Below are 26,156 nucleotides of genomic sequence, written 5' to 3'. Positions count from 1 at the left end.
GTTGTGAAACTGCGAGGAAAATATTTTCACTCTTGCCCCGGACGTTAGTTTTATCATTATTTACCCGTTTTACCCAAATCGATTGGGTAATATTTGCATATGCAATCTGAGTAGCCTTTCAATCGGCGTGCACTTTTGTGTGAGGAAAAATTTGCGCTAGTGCTCGTGTGTTGAAATGTCACTTATCTCTACACACGGGGGTTTGGGATCAAGCTAGCAAACCAACGCGAACCGTTATAGGGCACTGCATTGTTTTGATTTTGTATGGGATTTTGACGTTTCTTGGCCTTGTTGTTTACAAAATGTCTGTAAGAGTGAAAGAGAGGGAAAGAATTTCATGCAGTGCCCTATAGAGGTGGCGATAGTGTTCGGCTATTTTTCATCATGGCGTCGCGGACAACAAATTTGAATTTGTTCTAGCTGTCACGTCGGTTCGTCGGTGACTGGACTGCGACAGAGTGCGAAATCTTAAATAAAAGTGCGCTATTGCATCAAATCGTTCCAGTGTCTTCACCGCACTTATTTATCATGAGCTAATGAATAAGTGTGGTGAAGACACCGAAACGCGCTTTTATTTGAGATTCCGCACTTCCTCGTCGCACTTTTAACTGCGCAATGCGCAATAATATCAAATTAACACTGATGTCGTTTCGTAAATAATAAACTATATCCACTTATCCGCGATCGGTAATGGCGGCGGCGGGCATATCCAACCGGTTCGGAATTTGACGTTTCTTGGGGGAAAGTCAAAATAGTTTCATTCCCCTCCTCACCCCTTCACCCACCGACCGATGGCGCCAACCGATTGCGATCCCCACGAAATGTCAAAATTCGAATCGGTTGGTTGTGCCCGCCGCCGCCATTACCGCTCGCGGATAAGTGGATTGAAAATCGCATTTACAACCACTGCACAGAGAAAAATTTCTACTCAGTGGCTGAGTTGGTCTTACTCAGAAATCAAAAAATCCTTTGTTTTCTTACTCAGTTTCCGTTAAAAGTGGGACAACCCATTGCCAATGGGTTGTCCCACTTTTAGCCGAAACTGAGTAAGAAAACAAAGGAATTTTCGATTTCTGAGTAAGGCCAACTCAGTCATTGAGTAGAAATTTTTCTCGGTGTGTGTCGCGTCAGTCAGAATCATCATCGTCATCATCAGTTTGACGGCGACGACAGCACAAAAGAAAACTGCGTGAGAGAAAAATCAATAATTAAAGATTTTCACCATCCCACAGCAGAAGGAAGGTCCGATCAGGAAAAAAGTGTATTTTTTCGGTGAAAAAATAGTTGAAAAGTTGGTAATTTGCTGCAAAAAGGAGTAATCGACGTGCTGCTGCAACCATGGCCGATAATGAGCAGAAAGCTCTGCAGTTGATTGCCGAGGCGGAGAAGAAACTAAATTCGTCGAAGGGATTTTTCGGATCGCTCTTTGGGTGAGTTTTTTTTTTCTACATGGGGGGAAAAGTGAAAATTTGTGTCCCCTCCCCACGGGAAAAGATGGAAAATTGTTCCGTGAAAAAAGAGCCAGTACCGTGGATGGGAAACTGGATTACAACGTAATCGTTTGTGGTGATTACAAATGAGTCATTGTTTTCCTAACTGCGAAGCTAGGTTTCTCCTTGAAGCCACTTCCAAAGTGTGCAGTGGCAAAAGAAACAAGAAAATGGACTGCGGATGACGATGTGTTTCTGTCTGTAATCAGTCTGATGCCACCCAAGGTGTACATGCATGTCTATAGGTCATTCATTGTGAGGGATGGAATACTACCTGCGTTCCTGGCTGGACAAACTTGCTAAGCAAATTTGTCTATTAGCAGGGGTTCCCAACTTCCAAGGTTTGCAGTGTTAAAGAAAGATGTATTTCGCGTCATAAGCGTGTGGGAACCTTTTTATAGGGTCTGAGCAATAATGAACAAAATAGATTAGAAAAAGCCGCACCTAATCGATATTTTAACATTTTCTTCTTGTCTGGGCCTATGTTATGCATAACTACATTCAATGTTTGTTGACCTCTTTCGATTGAAAGCGACCTCTCTCTATTATTACTGATATTTAGTGTATATACGATCTTATGTCTATTGAAGTAAAACATATTTTCATGTGAGCTTGCCTGATCGCATGCAAAAAATCTGTTATTCTGTTATCTTAACGCATCCTTTGAACCCTTTGCCTATCTACGCTTTTCCCTCCGCTGTATCGCTCAGCTGTATGCTGAATCGCTACCGGATGGCACATGGCGATGTTACAAACTCTGGACTTATTAAAAATTGGTTCTTATGTTACACTGTCATTTCCAACCTTCTTTCAATGTGAACCATGTTGTTGGAACTGAAATGGGTAGATTCACTTCTGAGCTACTCTTCCATCATCAACGTTTATAACTACTTTACTTTATAAGTTGCTTTTACTTTCTTAAATGTCTCGTTTAGTCCACATTGATGATACAATTCGCGCCAAATGCGCGAGTTTCTTTAAGTTTTGTTAGGGATTATATTGAACATTAAACTTGAACAGTCTACAATAAGTGTGTTGGGGTCTCCAGTTAGCCTAGTGGTTAAGGCTATGGATCGCCAATCCGGAGACGGCGGGTTCGATTCCCGTTCCGGTCGGGAAAATTTTCTCGACTCCCTGGGCATAGTGTATCATTGTGCTTGCCTCACAATAACTAATTCATGCCATGGCTGGCAAAGAAAGCCCTCCAATTAATAACTGTGGAAGTGCTCAAAGAACACTAAGTTTGAGAGAGGCAGGTCAAGTCCCAGTGGGGACGTAGAGCCATAAAGAAGAAGAAGAAGAAGAAGAAGAAGAACAATAAGTGTATGAAGAAAAGGCGCTTTCAACAGGAATGGACTATTTGAGTTCTGGGTGGGAACTGAACTTTTGATTCGTAAATTAACGCAGCTCATCTTAAATATTCTAAGCTTTATGCAATTTGACGCCAGAGGATTTTTTTTTTTTTTTTTTTTATCTTTATTATCGAGATTTTCAGCCTATGGCTGGTTCATCTCCTGGAGGGTTTGGAGAGGGCTTCGCAGTGAGAGGCCCACCTGGCGATGATTACTACAGAGTATTAAATTGGACACTAAATTACTACAATACAATACAGATACAATACAAATAGTTTCTATACGTTAGTTAAAATCCGTCCGGGAGAGTAGCAAGGTCTTCATGGATGTATGTTGAGATTAGAGTGGTCAAATTTTTTGGTATAGACCAGTATCCTTCAGGAACGATATTAATGCTGCTTCGTTGGTCGGCTCGTTCGCTAGAGCATCTTTGATTGAGTGGGGAATAGCGCGATGATCACGTGCCGATTGGTAGCAGGGACAGTTGATTACTATGTGCTCAACAGTCATAGTTGTGTTGCAGGTTAGACATAGTTTGCGGAAAGGACCATGGTTTGTCATGTTATGAGTAAGATGACTGTGTCCCGCTCGTAAGCGAGAAAGAATTTGTTGGTCGCGTCGGTCGGTTGTATCTGTCCATTTTGTAGTATCCTCTTTAATTTTCCTGATAAATAGGAGTCTATTGGCGGCCCATTCCTGGGTCCAGGATGAACGGATGATGGATTTGCACCAGGTCTTCAAGTCTGCTCCTGGCGTCAGGTCGGTGAAAATGCGGCCGGATCGGCCAGTTGCGGCGAGCCGGTCTGCCTCATTGTTTCCTCGTATACCGCAGTGGCTCGGCACCCAGAGAAAAGCTGTTTCTTGAGGACAATTTTCCTGAATGGCTTGAATCCAAGGGTGACGTGAAGATGAGGAGTTGATAGTGGTAAGCACGCTGGCGGAGTCAGAGATTATGCAGGTTGGGCACCCGGTTATGGTTGTAATGGCAAAGCGTATTGCGGCTGCCTCGGCCGAAAAAACGGAACACTGATCAGGTAGTCGGAAGAAGTAGCTGGTGTTGTAACCAGCGACACCAAAGCCGGTTCTGTTCGAAGCCTTCGAACCATCTGTGTAGACGAGTTGGTGATAACGGTATTTGCCGGCTAACAATTTGGTGACATGAGAGCGCATGGCAGTAGAGTTGTCTCCTGCGCGAAACCGTTTCAAGATGGACAGGTCGACATGGAGATCAGTAGCGTCCCACCTTCTGGCTCCAACCCAGTGGACCTGGTCAACCGGGGGGAGTTCTAGATGGGCCAGATTGGTGAGGGCTCTGTTCGCCTCCCTGAGGAGAAAGACCTCTTGATTACCGGTCGTTTTTTCGAGGTATCCAATGGTTCTGCAGCACAGAGTCTCCGTGACCTGATAGCGGAAAGGAAGCACTCCAAGTTCTATACAGGCCGCATCTGCTGGGGTGGATGGGAGTAGTCCGGCGATTGTCCGAATAGCTTGATTGTATGTGGGGGCTAAACGATCGATGAGAGAGTTTCCAGCTAGTCCAAATATTTCAATTCCGTAGAACAGGCGACTATTGACGATAGCCTTAAGTATTCTGAGGAGAACGTCTCTGTTGCTACTCCTGTGTGGTTTGGAGAGAGTGCGAAGAAGGTTCAATCGTGTTTCGCAGTTTCTTTTGATGTCGCTGAAATGCTCTCCGAAGTTTAGCTTGCGATCCAACCGGACTCCAAGAACTGCAACAGACTTTTTGTGCGGAATCCGGCATCCGTCTGCCTTTATCGGTGACGACAACACTCGATGACGTGATCGGCAGACATGAGAGACGACACTTTTCTCTGCAGACAATCTAAATCCGGTTCGGGTGGCCCATCTGGAGACCGAAGACACTGCTGCTTGGAGTTTTCGCCTAATGAACTTCAGTGTACGGCCGATAACAACCAACACAATATCGTCTGCATAAACGAAGACATAAATTTCTTTGGGTAGCGTTTCGAACATGCTATTCATGAGGACCAGGAAGATGGTAACTGCAATCACGGAGCCCTGCGGGACGCCTGTTTCCTCGGCTCGGATGGAGGAGTAGTTATTACCAATTATGACTTCAAAAGTCCTGCCGCACAAAAGGTTTTTCAAAAAAATAAGAATGTGGCCTCTCAGGCCCCAATCAGCTAACTGAAGAATGGCTCGGGGTGTCCAGGCACGGTTATATGCCTTCGCCAGATCTAGTGAGGCAATATCAGCATGAAGGTTTTCGTCTATTGCGTCCTGAAGAACATTGCCTAGGCCCGCAAAATAGGTTCCTGTGCCATGCCCAGGACGAAAGGCATGTTGTCGGTGGTCGAGGAGTTGATTATCCTCTAAGAAGCGACTTAATCGGCGGTTCACCATACGCTCTAGAATTTTGCTGGCACAGCACGTCAGGGAAATCGGTCTAAAATCGCTGGGTGTTGTAGCAGTACGTCCGTGTTTTGGGATGGGCACAACGAGACTGTGGGTCCAGGTTTTAGGTATAGTGTTCGTAGTCCAGATTTTGTTCAATAGTTCAAGAAAAACCGCCTTAGATTCGGGTGTAAGGTGTCGGAGTAGTGGGTATCCAAGATCGTCTGGGCCCGCCGATTTGCCCTTGCAACGACGTAGGGCGAAGTTTAGTTCTGCCATTCGAAACGGCGAGTTTATGGACGAAGGGTTAGTTTCTACCGGGATTACAAGTTGGTTTATACCGAATACCGAATATTTCAAATTTTATTATTCGGCGAAACGAATATTCGGCCGTATATTCGGCCGAATAGTTGGTAAGATATTCGGCCGATTTTCTTGTTAAAAATCTCATGAAATTATTATGGATGGCAAGATCGTTTACAAGGAAGTACAATTTGACAGCCATGATCTTCAGAAACGTTTTTACATCACAGAAAAGGTAACTTTTCTCAAATAAAATGCCCCAAAAATCCACTTTACAATTAATTGAATTCTTGATTCAGCGTGTTGTTGCTATGTTTAGTTATTATTCGGCCTATTCGGCATATTCGGCCGAATAATACATTTAATATTCGGCTAAACGAATATTCGGCAAAATCGAAAAAAGGCTGATATTCGGCCCGAATATTCGGCCGGCCGAATATTCGGTACATCACTAGTTTAGACTGTTGAGTGATACTTGATTGCGCCTGAGAAACTCCGTTTCGTAGAGACCGAGAGACGAGAGAGAAGCGAAGTGGTCGGCAAGGGTGTTGGCTATAATAAGCGGATCTCGAGTTGGTCCGCTGGGAAGCTGCAGAGTCATTCCCTTCGCTCTCCGTTTGCCGTTCAAAGCATTAACACGGCTCCAGATTTCGGATGCGGTTTGATTTGCATTGATCTCCTCCAAAAAATCCATCCAACTTTTCAGCTTTGGGTCGCGTATTTGTTGGCGGCATTGGTTCCTTTTGGAGTGGTAGATCTCCATGGCCTGTTGTTTAGCAGGATGTTCATTTGGGAGACGTTTTGCGGCACGTAACGCTTTTCGTCGCTCCTTGATCGATTTTTTTATGGCAGGAGACCACCAAGGGAGGGATCTACGACCAGGATTCCCTGAAGATCGCGGAATGGAAGCTGTGGCAGCTTCCTTGACAGCCTTTAGAAAGTCATCCATATTGTTCATGGATGGGTCGAGAATTTTCGAATTTATTGATTCCTGGAATTGATACCAATCTGCTTGTTCATATTTCCATCGTGGACGGCGTGATATCGCTTGGGGTTGTTGATCGGTTGAGATGGTGATCGGGTAATGATCACTTCCCATTGGATCCTCAGCTGTTGCCCAGAGAAGTCGATTAACTATACATGGGCTGGCTAAGCTGACGTCAATAGCTGAACTTGTCTGACCTCTGGTGAATGTGTGAGATCCGTCGTTGAGAATGACTAATCCGAAGGCTTCTGCAATCTCCAGTATTAGTAAACCCCTGCTGTTGGAGGTATTACTTCCCCATTCAGGGTGGTGGCCGTTGACATCCCACATGATCAGGATTGGTGTATCTAGGTTTCGGATTACGTCCATGAGTTTTGATTTTAAATCCGGAATATTTCCATTGGGGAGATAGCCCGATATAACCGTTAGAGGGAAGGGATAGCCAAGTTTAACTCCCACTATAGGTAGATCGGTTGTCAGATGAAGAACATGGTGAGGTACCCCGACCTGAACACCGATCGCAGCTGAATGGTAGATGTTTTGGTTACATTTTAGATTCCACTTATATTGACCTCTTAAAGAGTTGTTCAGACCACTGATACTTATCCTGTGTGGTTCTTGGATTGCCAGGATAATAGGTTCATGCTTTCTCACAAGAATTTCAAGGTCTGCTAGATTGTTATAATAACCGTTTACGTTCCACTGGATAGCCAGTGGTCTTCTAGAGGGGTTAGGCAGAGTGTTACGAGACCGACCAGCCGAGGTTGAAGATGTCTGTCCAACTGATGGTGAGTGGTGATGGACTTCAGACTGGTGAGCACCTACTGTCGTTTCAGGGGTATATCTTTGTATGCCAGTCACTAGTGGATCTGGCAAGACAGAAGACCCTGCTGCGGGGATGGGAATACCCTTTTGGAGTTGGAGTAGATCGTATAATGTTGCATCAGACCTTGCTGTTGGCGGCAGGGCGCTTGTCGAACCTTCTGACGAGACGGCATGTTCTTCCACGTTCGATCTATGTTGAGCGTTGGTCGGTAGCGGTGCGATGTTTCCCACGTCGTCCTTAGGGGTATAGGAGTAAACTCCCTTTTCCGTCCCTCTTCCGGCCGCCAAAGAGTGTCCAGGGTTGTCCGGCAGTACCGGTGTGGAGTTGACGTCCGCACTGACGGTGCCTGGGCTGCTCAATGGCTCCACCGGGTGCGTTCGTTGAGCTCTGATGTGTTTGGATTTTCGGGTTGCATATTTGTGAGGCGTAATGGCATTCGGATCATCGGCTATGGTTTTGATGGAATGGGATTTGGGTAAAGTCCTCTCATCATTCGTGTGGTTCTTAGTGTCAATGTCAATTGGGTGGTGAGGCATTGTTGGGCAGTGGGTTATTGTACACGTAGGGTAAACTTTCTGAGGACTCGACTGGCAGGGTCGTTTAGGTATCTGATATGTAACCGGATGCGTTGAGCATCGGTTTATTTCCGGATGGGATTTCGATGTCATCCGATTCGGGTTGGGAGTCCAAGGTCATGTCTATATCTTCCTGATCAGTTGTTGGTGAGATGCTATTCTTGGAACGTTTGTGGCGCAGTTCGTAGCTGTCTGTTTTAGCAACCTTCTTTTTGGGACCGATTTTTTTATTATTCGCTGTCTGGGATTTACTCCGATCGGGTGGATCGACGACTTCCAAGTTTGCCGTATGGAGACTTTCAGTACGTGCGTTTAGATTAGTGGGTTTATTCGCAGGTTTCTTAGGAACGTAAATGTCTCTGATTACTGCGACTTCCTTATCTTTCCTGGCCAACTCGGCTTCCAGGTAGCGTATCTTCTGAACGAGATCATTGAATGTTCCGTGCTCCTTGGCAAGAGTCATCCTTTCTTGCGGAGGAAGTTTCATTGCTGCTTCGAGTCTCTCGATGTGAGCGTCTTTGTTTCGGATTTCTGTTAGTAGGGCTTCTATTCTTTCGTCTTTGCGCTTCATTTCCTCCAGCACGTTGTCCAGTTTAGTGGAAAGTTCAGTGAAACGCTGATCGTTGCTAGCAGTAACAACGGAGGCCATTGATTGCGGATTGTGCCTAAGTTCGTACTGCCGCTTAGCTGCTGGGTACGAAATTCCCATGTCGACCCGAAGATGTTGAATGTCTTGTTCCTTGATGTACGTAGGACATTTTCGACTAGAGAGGGCGTGGTTCGTGGAGTTGCATCGATTACAGAAGGCAGCAGCGGTACACGGATGTTCGCTGTCGATCACGTGCATTCCAGAGCAATGACCGCAGGTTGGGTTGGACGTTTTTTGACAGCGGGTACGGGTATGTCCGAACTGCCAACAGCAGTAGCACAGCATAGGCGAAGGATAAAATGGTCGAGTACGGCATCGGATCCATCCTATGAAAATACTTTCGGGGGCGGTTGTACCGTTGATGGTAAGAACGATGGTTGGTGTGTTGATCGTCGTATCTCCATCACGCCGGGTAATCCGACGCAGCTGCTTAACACCTTGGGACTGCAGTTCAGTGACCAGCTCTTCATCAGAATACACGCGCGCTTCGCTGCAACTGATAACACATTTGGAGACGTTAAGAACTGGGTGTTCGACGATTCTGATCGGGAATCCATCAGCGAGATTCGACATCCTCTTCAGCTTTTCGACATGAGCTTTATTTCGCAGCTTCAAAACGTATGATGCTCCTCGTGATTCGGGGTATGCTCCGTCAATTTTCACTCCTAGGTAGGCTTCTACTGACTTTCGCAAGAGGAAAGGAGCGTTAGGTAAGCTACCCTCCGCAGCTTCCATGCGTAGCATCACTAGTTGCCCGTGGTTTCCGTTAGGGTCTCCCCATTCAGGAAACAGAGGTCCGGCGAATTCTCCATCACGGCGGTTTGGCGGACCCGCATCCCTATAAGAATTCAATGGGATGCGCCACTATCGGTATCAATGTTAAATTTTACCTCCATAATAGTAACCGTGTACCTATACTTGGTGCAAATGATTTATAAGAAAAAACTGAAATAAACGATGGTTTTTACATTTTTCCTAGTAAGTTTAAATGAAAAACTACCGATTACCGTTTTCAGCCTTTTATTATATGGTATTATCAATTTTATTCAATTAATTTACTACAAGCGACTTTTATTAGCACCACTATTGGTACGTTTACTCTATTCCTTGAATATTTTTTAAAGAACATCGCTGTACTAATTTACAGATATTTACAGATTACATATACTACTGTACTAATATGCTGTACTAATATACAGATATTTACAGAATTTACAGATAGATAGCGTTCTTGGGGAAATCTATCAGAGCCCTTAATCCAAATATACCAAAAGATTCGCAAAGAAATTTGTAGCAAAGAAAACATTCGAAAAATAAAAAAATCATCGAGGTATCCCTTAAAATCCTTGAAAAAATCTGAATGAAACGGGAAAAATTTCTGAAGTTTTTTAATACATAGAATACATGCATACATACATAGATTTTTTATTAATGTCTGGAGAATCCCAATAAGACATTCTACAAAGAAACTATAGATAAGTATTCTCCAAAGAGAATATCTTAGGACCCGTCTCCAAAGAAATATTTTGTGGAGTTCTATCCAATTTTATAAGGGATTCGATTCCAGTAATTCAGAAGTGCTTTACCTGACAATTCAACTAAAATTTCTTATAGTTTTGTCAGAAACTGTCGAGAATTTTCTTTAGTAGTATCTTTGGATATTTCTACAGGAAATTTTTTATAGCAAAATTTTAGGCATTGCGAAACAAATCACTTGAGACTCGATACTTGAGATTTTTTAAAGCGGACTCAAAAAAAAATATATGAAAGTTCATTCACAAAGATCTTAACAATATAATATCAGAAGAAATTCTTAGAGGAACTCTTGATGATTTCCTGGATTTTGTTATGGAATTTCTCATAAGCATTCGGAGTAGCGGTCGTAGTTTTGTCCATGCCTGTAAATCCAATAGATATTATATGTTATGATCATTTATAAAGGTGAGAGGGTTTCTTGCATGTTTTTCTCAAGCATATTGTAAAACCAATTATGCAAAATGAAGTTTATTGATACGACAATAAACTACATTGATGTAATTAAACTGATTAGGTTCAAAGCTGTCTAGATCAATTTCGTATTGAATTGTTACTGAAACATATTGCCAAGGATCCACAAAAGCGGGAATAGAAGTTATTTCAAGTACAAAAATGACTTAACACTCATTATTACCACATGCAAGATTCACAGAACATAGTACGTTGAGGGAATTCATCAATCGCTGGCTGGTAGCTAAACAGAAGGCAAGGGAACGTCCATAACTTACGTCACGCAAAAATCGACCATTTTCAACCCCCCCCCCTCCCCCCTATGTCACACTTTTTGTATTGGACCTCTGAAATTTTTCTGACATTTCTGGAAATGTTCTTTAGAATTTTTATTTAGGATCGTTGCCTGTTTTACAAAACATATTTTCAAAACAATCAAATCAAATTAGCTCGCTAACTCATTAATGAAAATTTCACGAAATATTAAATTTGCGATGAATCTGAAACGAAAAGTTTACTAACATGTGGAATGATAACTTTGCGCTCCTCTTCCAAAGAGAAAATCCTTCTCTCGGCCGCAGCGCAAACCGAAAATGATGGCAACACAAACTGTAACTTTTGAATGTATCTGCCAATTTCCGTGAAATTTTACCAGAAGGTAGTTGATTACGTGTATATTGTGCCCGCAAAATTTGATGATTGTTGGCATAGTACTTTCGATAGTACAGGGTTGTTACAACAGCGCGGATTTCGCGAATTTCGCGGATTTGGCGCGGATTTACCCATGGAATTTAGCCCTCGCGCGGATTTGGCGCGGATTTGTTTTTTGTAGTGTGTATAGTGATATAATTGAAAGATTATCGACACTTGATAATAAAATTATGAAATGTGTTTGTATAAATTGCCAGGTCTGGATGTTCAAATGTTTTTAGCATCACTGGTAGTCGATATATTTCAAAAATATGTTAAACTACCTGTCTCCGGCAAACTTTGCCATGTCTACTGCGTTTTTTAACGTTTCAAGTCCAAGTCATAAAGCCGACGCGAATCGGACGTTTCGTTCACGAGTTATGCGTAGTCCTACGTAAGCCATTGCATTTATTCATACAGTGTCACAACAACAATAAGAAACAATAAGACCACCTGTCATTTTGTTATACAAAATGGCCAAGTTTGACGATATAGTAGTACTCGATTTTTAGTGAGCCGATTTGGTTGAAATTCTGGCAACCGACATGAATTTACGGGAATTTTGATTTGTATTGAATTGACTGAGTTCTGCTCACTACTTCCAAAGTTACAGATATACGAAACGACAAAACAATAGGACCACTTCCAAGTTGCCTTTACCAAAGAATATATCAGAGTATCTGATGTGCGATGATTGATAGTACTATAATAAAGGATGTCATTTAAACTTGGGGACATTTTTATAGAATTGACCACAAATAACCATCATAAAATTCTGGTGTTATTGTACATCTGTAACTTTGTAACTTCAAGTAGTGAACAGAACTCAACTCAATCAATTCAATAAAAATCAAAATTCCCGTAAATTCATGTCGGTTGCCAAAATTTCAGCCAAATCGACTAACTAAAAACCGTTAAACTTGGTCATTTTGTATGAAATAGAACCGGTGGGCTTATTGTTTTGTCCGACACTGTATAAATTCTGACACCAAATTTTTATGATGGATATTTGTGCTCAATTTAAAAAAAAAAGTCCCCAAGTTTAAATGGCATCCTTAATTTTAGAACTTGTTTATCAATCATCAAGTATCAGATACTCTCATATATAATTTGATAATGGATATCTGAAAGTGGTCCTATTATATAGTCGTTGCGTATATCTGTAATTTTTGATATAGTGAGCAGAACTCACTCAATTAAATACAAATCAAAATTCAAGTAACTCCATGGCGACTGTCAATATTTCAGCCAAATCGGTTCACTAGAAACCGAGCATAACATCGTCAAATTTGGCCATTTTGTATGAAAAAATGGCTGGTGTTCTTATTGTTTTTTTTTCGACACTGTAGATGTCAGTTAGGTCGAACAAAAAAAAAAATACAAAGCAAGCGGAACTTTGTGACTGGTTTCTGTTTTCTCATCCTTCTTTGGGCGGATTTTGGAGCGGACGAATGTGCTTGAGAAGGCGCTATGTGCTATGCTAGTGATGAATTTAGAGCAAGTTTTCATTTTGGTTTACTATAATTTTTACGCTATTCATCAGCTCTTCAAAATATTTCTCTGAAGAAGTTGTGCAACAATTCCTCCAATATTTCAATTACGGGTATGTTATGTATCTAAATTCAACTGTCAAAGAACACAAGTCTCTCAAAAACAATCGAATTTGCTTCCAGGAATTCCATTCATCAGAAGCTGAAAGACTAGTTTCGAAAAAATCTGTTCGAATCACCGGTACAAATTTAAAAGGCACCTGCTATATATTTTTAAAAGAGATTTCTAGATAAATACCTATATAGTTTATATAGTTTATCTCGGGAAAAATCAGTTGATGGGAATCCTAGAGAAAATTTTTGAAAATGGAATATAAATCATTGCAAGAGTTGTTACTGAAAACTTTAGCGACAAATTCTGGGGAATCTCTGCAGGCATTCCTGGATATATTACTGCAGGAATTGTTGGAGAAACTCCTAATAAATCCTGGAAAACCCTGTAAGAATTTCAGTGGACTTCAGCAAGAAAACTTTTCAAATTTTCCACATTGTCCTTCTAAGATTTTCCCAGTGATTGATCATTGTAAGGGATGTTTTCCAGGTATTCCCCTGGGAAAATTCCTCACTGAAGATTCATTCAAGAATTGCTAAGGCATTACTCAAAAAAAAATTGAAGGGATCTTTTATAAGAATTCTTTATGAGGATACTCCCAAGTTCAAATTCTTCAATTGGTTTTAAAAAATTTTCTAAAAAATTTGTATTCGGGTACTGTTTCCAAAAATGTTCATAAATACTTAAAGAAAGTCTCCATGTTTAGTTTATTTCAAAGATTTTTTTTCCAGAAATATATTTATTTAAGTTCCCTTTAAAATTTCTCCAGCTTTTTTTTATTTTTTCCCACGAATCCAGTTCCTAGTTCTGGGCATGTTTCTCCTGAGATTTTGTCTAACGAATTCTTATAAAAAATTGGCTTAAAAATATTTAAGGGATGTTTTTGGCAAAAAATTCGGGGGTTTTGTAGAAATGTCTTCAATTTCAAGCAGAAAGCTTACAATAATCGAGATGAGTTGCATTGACTTACAAATCAATATTTCATTCATCAAGCACTCAACTAGCCCATTCCAGTTTAATGGATTTCTTCAATAACGTTAAGTAAAAAAAACACAAATTTATCATCACACTTTCGCGGATTTGGCGCGAATTTGATTCCAGAATCGCGCGGATTTGGCGCGGATTCAAATTTGGCTCGCGCGGATTTTTTTCCACCCTTCTCGTAACAACCCTGATAGTACAATCGAAACAATAAAGGGTGCTGACTAATTTCTGTCTGAGGGGCTAAAATCACGTTCAGTCCCAATACATGTTTCAACTATAAAATTGTTGATAGTACATCGATTTTTTTGAAATTTTGCCTGTGCAAGAAATGTAGATAGAGAGGTTTGTGTTCAAAATTTCAGCCATTTCCTTTACCAAATTCAAAAGTTACAGGGCTGAGCCGCTAAACTAGGGCCTGTACAAAATTTAATTGCTCGTGTTCTACAGTTTCATTGCTACAACAAAAAGTACTGCACCGATTCACATGAAATACTGCAGGTGAAATGAACACATCTCAAGATGTTACCAGGCCAGATTTTAATAATTTCAATGTGTCTATTGCCGAGTTACAGTCGTATTCCTGTGTCCCGATTATTGCGGATACATGCTTTATAAGTAGAAATCACTCAGTTGAGAGCCACCGCTCGTATACATCGGACGTGATCGCATTCTTTACCATCGTATTTCGTGATTCATTCCTCTCGCAATGAGTGTGCAGCGAAAGAATACCATTGTGGTTGATTTTGGCATCCTTCCCACTCGGCCTGAAATTGCCAAGATCCAGCATTTTTTGGAAAAGGACATTCAGCTGCAGTTGTCTGACGTAGAGAACATTCAGCTGCACCATATTCGCGGCTGTGTGTTGATTGAAGTCAAAGATAATGACACTGCTGCTCGATATCAGCAACTGCACAACAATAGGCACAACATCATGCATGGAGACAAAGCCTTCAGAATTCCCGTCTATGTCGAGAATGAAGCGGTGCCGGTGCGTGTTCTCGACCTTCCACCGGCGATGAAGCACACCACAGTAATTGATTTTCTGACGCAGTATGGCAAGGTTCAATCGGTTACCAGAGAGCGCTGGAAAAATTTCTTTCCGGGCGTGTACAACGGAGTTCGGATCCTGCACATGAAGATCGAACGTCCGATCCCTTCCTTCGTAACTATTGAGGGATATGAGACCTCAATCTCTTACCCAGGTATGCAAAAAACCTGCAGGCAGTGTAATAAACCTGCCCATCCGAAGCAAAAGTGTTCGGATACACCGAACAATATCATCACTTCCTCTCAAACACCAACCAATACCGCGCCCTCGTCGGTTCCAGCGAATAGGGAGGATTGCTTCTTGCTAAACGTCGACGACTTTCCACCGATCAACGCACAGCAAACAACAGCAGCGGCAGAGGCAACAAACGAACAACAACAAGCAGAACCGAAAAGCGTACCTACGACGGCGACCAACGACGAACGACGGAAAGCAACAGAACCGAACCACGAGAACGCAAACGATGATAGCTCATCTTCTTGCACAACTGAAACCACCAACAAGCGGCGACTGAGATCAACTACGGCAAAGGAAAGGAAGAAAATGTGTTCTAGCCTAACTTCTCTGAACGATTGTCAGCCCAGTGTTGATAATCTTTCTCAGGGTGATGCAATTTTTTCGGTCTTTAAAAGTCCAAATACATCTACAACTATTTTTAAATCGGGTAAAAATAAGAAGAAGTTGTAACCATTGATATATTGCAAAGAGACGAACCAGCTCAGGGCTGAAAGTCTCAAAAATAAAGGAAAAAAAAAAAAAAAAAGAAATCACTGAAACCGGTGGTTATTTCAAATTGAAATGTTTGGTTTGAAACAAACAAATTTGGTTTGAAAACTACTATTTTTCCAGTTTAAAAAATAACAAACCTGTTTGTTATTTCCAACCCATTGTGGTAAGTAGCTATAGGCTTACTTTACGCTTTATGCGTTTTCTACTGTGCTCTTTTCAGGGCGCTGCTTGAACCCGTTGTGGTACGCTTATGCGATTCTGTCGATCCTATTCCCTACCTCATCCCTTATTCCTCCCTTCCCACTCCCTCAGCTAAATGATGAATAGGCTCGTATTCATGGTGCTGGTACAAATTTTCGAACTGGAGGAGAACGTGCCTCTGGCTGGAGCAGGTCTGCTGATACCTATTTCAAACCGAAGCCATTATTCTCCGTGTAGCTCTGAAGCAGGATGCGCGGAGTTCTGTGATTTCTGGACAACAACCAACAGTATACCGGTTTGCGTCCATTACTGGTTAGGGATCGTCTTGGCATTGCGGCGTCGCATGCACGGCTCAGGGCTCCGACTAGATCGTCGATGTTACCCTCCATGAGTAATCGCTCCATAAATTTCGGCTTATCGAAGGTCAGCTCATGACTCCGAGACTGCCTGCCCCTGCAACTGTTGTGGGGCTTCACAGTGGTTCAGGTTTAGCTGTTTAAATGCATGTTTTTCGTCGGTTGGTTGGACCTCCTCGCGTGCCTGAATATTGAGACCCCCCCGGTCGTGTGACTCTTGTTCGCCGTGCAAATCAAGCATTTTCCTGCCGAGTTGCACTCCCTGGCAGGGGCGTACAATTTCGTTTCAATGATACAATTTCATGCAACATTTTGAATGGGTCACTTCAAGTGTTTCATACATTTTTCTAATGACTCGGTCGTTAAAAAAAACTTTTCCACTCATCGTAGCACTCGGTAGTCTCCCACCCGGTCGCATTGCTTGTGCTTCACCCGTCAGAGCATTAGTGTCTCACTGGTGCGCGCTAGTCTCTCAATGGTTACGGGCGCCGGTTTATTGGATTTAAGTGGTCGAATTTGTTATCCTCTTTCATAAAACATAATTATCATTCTATTGGCGTGCACCACTATTTAAAAATGTGGTTTAAATAGTGTTTTTAGCATGTTGAAGTATTTCAATGACTCATAAATGAAATGAAAATCCAAGTGTATCATTCCATGTTTCATACACACTTGTTTCTGTAGCAGCAACGAACGAGTGTGTTGCTGGGTGAGAGATGAAGCATCACAGCAGTCCGTTCGCATGGGAAACGATTTGCTACAGTCGTCGTACGTCATGTTTTCCTTTCGAAATTGCACGACCCTGCTCCCTGGCGATATGGTCTCCATTCCGCACTCTGTAGAGGTCACTCCTGTCGGGACCTTTACATGTCCTCGACTTGTGTTCTTGCTCAAAGCACTTGAAGCACGGCGCTGGCGGCTCGTAAATGCTGAGCAAGCACACGGACCAGCCAACTCCAGGGTTGTTACGAGAAGCGTGGAAAAAAATCCGCGCCAAATCCGCGCGAGAAAAATTTGAATCTGCGCCAAATCCGCGCGATTGTGAAATTAATCATAGAGTTTGAATAGTCTACAATAGTGTATGAAGAAAAGGCACTTTCAACTTGAATGGACTATTTGAGTGCTGGGTGGGAGCTGAACTGTTGATTCGTAAATTAACGCAGCTCATTATAAATGTTCTAAGCTTTCTACAGTTTGAAGAAGTTTTGCCACAACTCTATTTCATGTTTTCTTTCAGCAATATTTAGTAAAATTTTAGTAAAATCGCTGTAGCAATCTACAGCGCGTTCTTGGAGAAATCGGTCAGAACCCGTAGTTCAGGAAAATATGCCACAAGATTTGTGAAAAAAATTGTGTCATTTTCTAACAAAGAAAACATTGGAAAACTTAAAAAAAAATCATGGAGGTATTTCTATTTGTATGCAGAACCTAATGCAAATTTTTCGAAGAATTCTTAAAATAATCAATCGTACCATATCCATGCGCGTAACTACAGCGCATTTGTCCGCTCAGTTCCAATGCCATGCCCGAGCTGTACGTCCTCCTATGAGGACTGAGGTTCCTTGACGGTTAGGCGCGGGAACCGTTCCCGGTTCCACGGGCCGAGCCGTGTGCTGGACGGAGACCTATTTTAGGTCCAACAAAAGAGGTCCTAATGGACGGTATCTTTTAATAAACAATCTTCAAATATAGTGCGTGGTATTTAAATTACCTGAGCGGTATCTTCCCCAAAGCACAGCCTAGCTCCTGCTAGGAAAGGGGGGGGGGGGGGGGGGTTAATGGTTCTTAAACCAAGTTTCACCACTGCACTAACGGACGCCTGTTAGCAATAGCTGCCTGTTTTGGGCAATGGCCGTTCAAATTCCAATTTTCCCACATTCCGCCATTCTACCCATTCTTACTAAAGTCATTCGTACAGCCATGTCTTACTATTGGTAGCATACGAATGCGTTTGCAGCGGTACTGGACCCTTTCACTACTGTGGTGTATCTGCTGTTTTTACACAAGAAACGTGAAGGGTCCGACACATACAGTATGACCCATAAAATAATGCGAAAATCCATTTTTTTCTTTCTTTGGTAATTTTTGTTGCAATATTTCTTATGAATTCATTTTTTTCAGATAAGGCTACTATAAGGAGGTGATTGTCATACAGGATATCTCAAATTTGTGTCAACATATTCATTGGTTACGTATATGGGATATCTAATAGGTGCCATCAATTTATGAAAAAAATAAATGTTTCCTCGAATTTTCGGAGCTTTACGAATTAGAATGAAAACTTTTAAATACATGGAAATCATGCAGAAATATGTATTCTTAAAAACGCGGCCAGTTGAAAAACTTTTTGATAACAATATCAAATGCTTAGGAACCAAAAACTAAAAAATGTGGCATATTTCAAAAGTCTTATATAAGATAGATCCATAAATAACTTCAAGCTGTTTGAAAAAAATTCAAAATAATTTCTTGCTAATGAAGGCTTATAAACCTACGTTTATAATAGACTCAAATACGTAGTACTTAACAACAGTTTGATGCTTCATACATCTGTTCTTCTGAAAATGTCCATTTGTCGTACACTCTAATTTTCAGTAAATGTCCCATAACTTATAAGACAATATTTTTTTTTTTTCACTTGTCCAAAGCACCAACGATCGCCTTGAGACCTTGTCTAACTACGAAAGTGCTGTTCTTGAAATAAAAATTAATTGAATGTGACTGAGAGCAATTTGACCAAAATTACAACCTTAAAAAAACACCTCTGGCGCGAGGACGTTTTTGAGATCCTTATGTTTAACATTATTTTTATCAATGGTTTATGATTCAAATCAGTAAATGATCCTATGCCATGGTAACTTAGTGCCTCGACTATATTATCCAATAGATAAATGCAAGGTTTATCGATTGGAAGCAGGTGAACAATGTCTTCGAAAACTTTCGCATTTTTTTTATGGGTCATACTGTACAACATAATATGTTATATATTATATCAAAACAAAAATCTACAATCTTGTAACCAAACGGTTAAGCTGCTAGTCAGGGTCAAATATTTGTCCAAAAAGAAACCAATGCTCAAACATCTTGTTTGACTCGATCGAATTTTCATTACCCAAGTAACCAGTAAGCATTTAAAATAGCATTCCTGCAGCATTATAGTTGCCCTTATGACAAGGCATTTAATGCTAATTGGCCGTATATACGCCTATAGTGCTACCCAACAGCAGGTTTTGGCAAAATAACGGGCTGCCTGAGTGCAGCACCTTCAGGAACGTCGTATCAAAATGTCAAATAAGCGTAACGCCTCGTCGAGCAAAACAAAACAAAAATAGATTTGCGTGCGCTTCTCACTCTCTCGACGATCCCGCTTCCCCCACACTCCAGCTGATTCAGGTGGTACTTTTTTTGCTTGTTTTTGGTGTTATCGGGACTTGAACTCACGGTCCGGTGATTATTCAATCATGTTTTCTGATCAAGCTGCTGCCCACGCTGCAGGATACACTACAGTTGGTCCGATGACGTGCGCTTATTTCATCCCCACAATATAAAGAATGGCTGAAAAACAGATTCTGTTCTCACACCCGAAACATGTTTTCAAGGAGACATTCCATAGTGTGTAAAGTGTTTTCATTTTTTCTTCCATCAGTAACATTTGATTCCCTCTTTCCCTCTTCCCTCATTCGAATCCGCCGGAGTTTTCTGACAAAATAAGGTGTGGTAATTTATCGATGGCAATGTTCCCAATCCAAACCAGCTGCAGCAACGTTTGCTTCGGAGCTTTTGGATAAATAAGGAAAAAACGAATAAGCAACTCAGATGTCCAATTTGTCAACAAAGGCATAGATTCTGTAAGAGAGAGGCAGCATGTGCTACCAAATGCATAACATATCTCCCACACTCTTTGCTCTTGGCATTTGTAGAGCAGTTGAAAAGCATTCTGAGTGCTTCCCACCGAAAATACCTCAAGCAGTTGAAATGCTAATTAACAACCGAAAGCTTCTGAATAGCATAGCTTATGCTGATTCAAGGCAGCTATGCATTCGAACTGCTTATGTAGGGCAGCAAGCAGTTCAAATGCTTAATACCGTCTGCTGTACGGCTTATTTAAATGCTTAGTGGTTACCTGGGTAGTGTCAAACTGATGTTGTTTCTTGAGTTCTTTCCTTGTCAAATATTTGACCCTGTGTACTATTGGCCTTACACTTTCGACAATTTTCTTTTTCTTTCGATATTTTTACAGGATTTTTTATAGAAAATTTCCAGGCATTACAAAACAAATCACGAGAACTTTCAAGATCAAAGCTTTCACCCAAAAAGAAAAAAAAAAAACAAGATGAAAGTATATTTTATGTTATTGTGATATGATCATTTATGAAGGTGACAAAGTGCTAGCGTGTTTTACTTAAATATGTTGTAAAAACTATGTATGAAGAATGAAGTTTATTGCTACGACAATAAACTACATAGACGTAATGTAACTAAGCTGGTTCAGTTCAAAGCTTTCTAGGTCAATTTCGTATTGAATAATTACTGGAACATATTGCCTCTAGGATTCATATCAACGGGAATAAAAGTTATTTCAAGCACTAACATGGCTTAACTCTTAGTATTTTCATATGCAAGATTCACAGAACAAAGTTCGTCGATGGGGATTCGTGGTTGGTAAATAAAAAGAAGGCAATCTCACACGAAAAAACTATGATGCAAATCAGACTAAAATCATGTTCAAAATTCAACAATATTTGCATGACGGAACAGCAAAACCAATTCCGCGCGAGGGCCGAATTCTAGGGGCAAATCCGCGCCAAATCCGCGAAAATCGCGAAATTCGCGAAAACCGCGCTGTTGTAACAACCCTGCAACTCTTGTCTTGCCGACTGCAGTCGCCTTGTTCACCTCCCCTACTGCCGAGCCTTTCCTCAGACGTCCGACCTCCTCTGCGTCGGTGATCACTCCTAAGCTTTTTTACACTGGAGAGTCGCGTCCGCCGTCAGGGCTCGCACCTTCACCCTCTCGTCTGGTACCTTTTGGGCTAGTGCCTTGAAGGAGGTTTCCGTCTTGTCTTATTCAGCACTAGACGTTCTTCAGCACGAGACGATACTCGCACCGCAAGGCCCTCAGCAGAGCACCTCGGCGTAGGTATCCGCCTCGATTTTGAAGACCAGCGTCATTCCTTTCGTGCTTGCGAGCTGGCTTCGCATCTCTTTCCAAATTTCAATTGCAATGTGCGAAGTGTAGACGCAACCGATCGTGCTCAAATATTTTTTTTTTTTTTTTTTTTGAAGAGTGACCAGGTGGAGCTGCAGGACAGCTGATGGCAAAGCCTGGACCCTTTCCCAACTTTCCCCCTACTAGGACTAATACTCACGATGGACTAGACGATGTCGTCAACTTGAGCAAAGTGTGTAGTAATTAGCATTAGGTCGTAGTAGTTTTTAAAAATACTGTTTTTAACTTTTCCCATCGCACTAGTGTTTTGATCGAATGGAAGCTCCAAAGATGATTTGATAATTGAACAATATTTCAATAATCGAAAATTTCCGCACTGGACAACATTCATAGAGAAAAAAGGCTGTACATGTTAACGCCTTCAAGGTACTATTCCTGAGAAATATTACAAAGAAGAGCAAAAAATATGTCATAGGGTATTGTACCATTTGGGCAGGTGCACCTATTTTGGGCATTTTTGAATTTTTGTTCAGGGTTAGATACTGTACATGCCTAACTCTATACAAAATTTCAAATCAATCGGTTAGAAATTGACTTAGTTATTGCGGCAAGTGCCCAAAATAGGTACACCTGCCCAAATGGTACAAGACCCTAGCTAATGTTTACAGGTTTGATATTTTTCATTTTTCATTTTCATTTTGCAGCATTTGGTGGGGCAATGAGAGCGCAAGTCAGTCCAAAGCCGATGATAAGGAGGGGTAATGGCTGAATAGTCTTTGCTGACCACATAAACGCCATGGGATAGGAAAAGGGTATTTTGGTGTGGGATTAGGGTGTTGGTACAGACTTGACAATATCAATGCTATTCAGATGCACAATAATTTTAAGGCTCAATAGTGAATCGCATACCTTCCAAAACCAAAAAACAATAATTCACAAAATACCAAGCAAGTCATAGAAAGAAAAAGCGCCCGATTGTTTATTTTGTCAATTATAACAAACGGAAACTTCTACCCTCTCCGACTCGCCAGTCACCCCGGAAAAAATGTCCCTTCAGTTCTGGAAAATATATTATTCCCAATTAAGCCTTTAATCGAATTGTCCGCGTGGTCTTGTAGTACCCCTGCTAGGTAAGAATCAGTCATTGCCATACATATTAAATGCTAGACATGACCCCATGGATAGCATTTGCATATGTAAAAGCTTTGCTGATGTGACTTTCCTATTAGGCAATTCTCTCATCTCATGTTTGTCTTCAAAACCTTATCAAGCTTAGAAAATTGAAGTTGATAAACAATACATTACAAGGTTCGAATTCCCATAGAATGAGATCATTCATTCGCACTACAACACCATAGGAGATAATACCACATTGGCTGATTACAGTACAAATGTGAAAAATCTCCCTTTTCCCCCTATCCGCAACCCGGGGACGCGCCCTGTTGGATTTCGAAAGCCTCGGAGAATATTACAAACCTTCAATGGCATTCCCATAAACTAACCCACATTGCCCATTCAGGGGTCTGACTGGGCCTATTACCCTCCCTCAGTTTGTAATATTCTCTCCAACTTGGAATTATATTTTCCCGGCACATAAATGACTTCGACAAATGTTCGATATAGGCTATGCAGCGTCATGATCAGTATAACTATATCAGATGACTTGAAGATCTGATTCTTACAGAATTGTTTGCCATTGATTATACATTCAGCTATTCCAATCATTGCTGCAAAGGCCATCGACCACATGCCTGAAATCAAAGCTTCCTGGAAGATATAATCCAAGCCCAGGGGCAACCGATCGTGCTCAAATATTGCACAGTTAATTACTGCTCGTGAAATGTAGGACATACGGCAACCATTGTGGCGGTCATGTTTGGATTCTAAAGATATTTAACTCTAATGTAAATTCAGATCATGAGCACATATTTGCCATCGACCTAACTAAACCGCATGTTTTGAAATCTTTTTCCTCGTTCCAGGAGTGGCTCTAACAAGGTAGAAGAAGCCGTAGAATGCTACCAACGGGCGGCCAACATGTTCAAGATGGCCAAGAAGTGGGCCCAGGCCGGGTCTGCATTCTGCGAAGCCGCCAATCTCCATGCCAAGGCCGGCAGCCGTCACGATGCGGCCACCAACTTTGTCGATGCGTCCAATTGTTATAAGAAGGTGAGTTGTCATGAAGGGAAAAGCACAACGTTTTCCGCGTTCTGACTTCTGAATTTGTTTCAAGACCGATCCAAATGAAGCCGTTAGCTGTCTGCTGAAAGCCATCGACATCTACACCGACATGGGTCGGTTCACCATGGCTGCCAAGCACCACCAGAGCATTGCTGAGATGTACGAGAACGAAGCAAATGATTTGGTAGGTTGATCAAAATTAGTTCTTTGAAAGCCAATTAATATGGGATTTGTTTTTCTTCAGCAACGTGCCGTACAGCACTACGAGCAAGCAGCCGATTACTTCAAGGGCGAAGAGTCGACCAGCTCGGCCAACAAGTGCATGCTGAAGGTCGCCCAGTACGCGGCCCAGCTCGAGGACTACGAGAAGGCCATCCAGATCTACGAACAGGTCGCGGGCTCCTGTCTGGACAGCTCCCTGCTCAAGTACAGCGCCAAGGAGTACTTCTTCCGGGCCGCGCTCTGCCACCTCAGCGTCGACCTGCTGAACGCTCAGCACGCCCTCGAAAAGTACGCACAACAGTACCCGGCGTTCCAGGACTCGCGGGAGTACAAACTGGTCAAGGTGAGTTTCGACGGTTCGCATGGTGTTGACGTTGGGTAATGCTGTCCTATACGGGTGAAGAAGCACTAAGGTCATTATGGCTTCAGTGTACTTCCCTGTTGAGATAGCAAACTCTTGTATCCTACTTTCTCTTCTCATTATAATCCCAAGAGTCCAACTTCTTTGTGAGTACTGATTACATTTCTCCCGAACAGACGCTGTGCGAACACCTGGAGGAGCAGAACGTGGACGGTTTCACCGAGGCGGTCAAGGATTACGATAGCATTTCCCGGTTGGATCAGTGGTACACCACCATCCTGCTGAGAATCAAAAAGCAAGCCAACGATAATCCCGATCTACGATAAATTTCCACAGCAAAGGACGCGTTCAACCCCATCTTACTCTATCAAGCAAAAATATATTACTAAAAAAACTACAACTACTAACAGCAGCAGACTTTGCTCGACTCGAAGGGGATATTTGTTAGGATATTACACACAGAACGTGGGACAAGCAGCAAGAGAAAAGGTAAATTTACCTTCTAATCGATGGACGTGCGCGTGATCTAATACAAATGCGGACAGCGAACGTGTTGTAGAATTGCAATCGTTTTAACTCCTAGTTTCCAATCTTATATACTATCGATTATATTGAATGCTCTAGAATTAAGTAAAAAGACTTTACATAAATGGGGGAAATATGATTCACAGAAAGAAAGATGACAAAGAGAGGTACTTTATCAGATTGTAGCACGAGCAAGTTTTGTTTTATTTTTTGTTTAACGCGGAGCTATCATTCCGTTTCAGTTGTTACGACAAAACTCAGCTGATGAAAAGTGAAGAAAATGTTACAGTTATTGAATTGCAGATTTTGTTCATTGCCTTCGTTGTGTAAGTGACATGAATACAAAGTTAGTGAAACTGACATACAAATTTGACTTAAATATAAACAGAACATATTTAGTGTGTAACGCGTTTCAACCATTAAAATGCAACCGACAGTGGGATGCAAAAACAACAGCGCAGAACAATAATTCTATACCTTTAGTTCCAACTCACACTAGTCAGAAATCATAGCGAAAGATAAATTCCAAACAGAAAGCAAACAATTATCACTACTAATCGAAATTCCGATGAATGCACTCTAAGAAGTAAAACAGAAAATTGTCTTTGAAAATATATATCATAAATGCTTCGAAATAAAGCGTCGTTATTCACAAAACAAAAACACATTGATATCTACCGGAAATCAGACAAGAACCGAAAGAAACCTACCCACTTTAAGCAGATAAAAATAAGTAAACCACATTCCATCTCCTAGCTATCCTAGTGAATTTGAACAGAAAATTACAACCCTAGTTGAAGATTTGAAGTGTGACTAACCATCAATAAGCATCTTCGACCGGTGGCTGTTTAGAAAAATAAATTGAATTGATTATCTGAAATCGTAAACGTAATCGATATTACAACAAATTCTTGTAACCAGACAAAAAAAACACTCAATTCAGCAAAACACAAGAAATGATGTAACCGGGGAGGAAGCTAGTGAATTTACCGAAAGAGTGCATCTTGCAGAGCACACAGACAACTCTAAACCCAATTACGTGTTTTCGAATTGCAATAAATAAAGACAACCGACAAAACGGTACTACGAATTAGAATCGCCGTTGCAGATACCAGGGTTGCAAGTACACGGGGTCACATGATGAAATTTTGCTCCAGTTTTTGACCTTGTGTATTTGCATCTTAAAGTTTCACTGATCTGGAAAGAACGCCTTATGATTACACCGGTTGACAGAATAAATCGAAAAGTGTGCCCATCTATATACCCGCACATCCGCCCAGAAACCTACTTATATGACAGTATACTGTATACAGTCGTGTTCTATGTCTATTATCAAGTTCTTACGTTAGCACAACGGACCAGATGTTCGCCATCCGCCAGGTGTTGCAGAAATGCCGCGAATACAACGTGCCCACACATCACTTGTTCATCGATTTCAATTCGGCGTATGATACAATCGATCGAGAACAGCTATGGCAGATTATGCACGAATACGGATTCCCGGATAAACTGATACGATTGATCAAGGCGACGATGGATCGAGCGA

The 26,156-nt window shown here is 41.7% G+C and overlaps 2 protein-coding genes across 2 annotated transcripts; both read left to right on the top strand.

Moving 5' to 3' along the window:
• The first annotated feature begins 1,166 nt into the window (after nt 1-1,166).
• On the top strand, nt 1,167-25,706 carry LOC109414184 (alpha-soluble NSF attachment protein). Its single transcript, XM_019687966.3, has 5 exons — nt 1,167-1,430; nt 23,304-23,490; nt 23,555-23,686; nt 23,747-24,067; nt 24,262-25,706. The coding sequence occupies exons 1-5, from the start codon at nt 1,339-1,341 to the stop codon at nt 24,409-24,411; spliced, it is 882 nt and encodes a 293-aa protein (XP_019543511.1). The 5' UTR covers nt 1,167-1,338; the 3' UTR covers nt 24,412-25,706.
• LOC134291602 (uncharacterized) lies at nt 13,644-17,884 on the top strand. The gene has a single exon (XM_062859565.1). The coding sequence runs from the start codon at nt 14,525-14,527 to the stop codon at nt 15,551-15,553; it is 1,029 nt and encodes a 342-aa protein (XP_062715549.1). The 5' UTR covers nt 13,644-14,524; the 3' UTR covers nt 15,554-17,884.
• Nucleotides 25,707-26,156: the final 450 nt, after the last annotated feature.

This window comes from Aedes albopictus, chromosome 3 (genome assembly GCF_035046485.1).
Source record: "Aedes albopictus strain Foshan chromosome 3, AalbF5, whole genome shotgun sequence".
Lineage (NCBI taxonomy): Eukaryota > Metazoa > Arthropoda > Insecta > Diptera > Culicidae > Aedes > Aedes albopictus.
Note: the sequence above shows the minus strand (reverse complement) of the source record. Positions and strands in the feature narration are given on the sequence as shown.

Bases quoted from the DNA above. Each gene is read 5' to 3' on its own strand.
- LOC134291602 (XM_062859565.1), top strand. From the start codon at position 14,525: ATGAGTGTGCAGCGAAAGAATACCATTGTGGTTGATTTTGGCATCCTT.
- LOC109414184 (XM_019687966.3), top strand. From the start codon at position 1,339: ATGGCCGATAATGAGCAGAAAGCTCTGCAGTTGATTGCCGAGGCGGAG. The intron at 23,687-23,746 runs GTAGGTTGATCA...GTTTTTCTTCAG, and splicing joins AGAACGAAGCAAATGATTTG to CAACGTGCCGTACAGCACTA. The intron at 24,068-24,261 runs GTGAGTTTCGAC...TCTCCCGAACAG, and splicing joins GGGAGTACAAACTGGTCAAG to ACGCTGTGCGAACACCTGGA.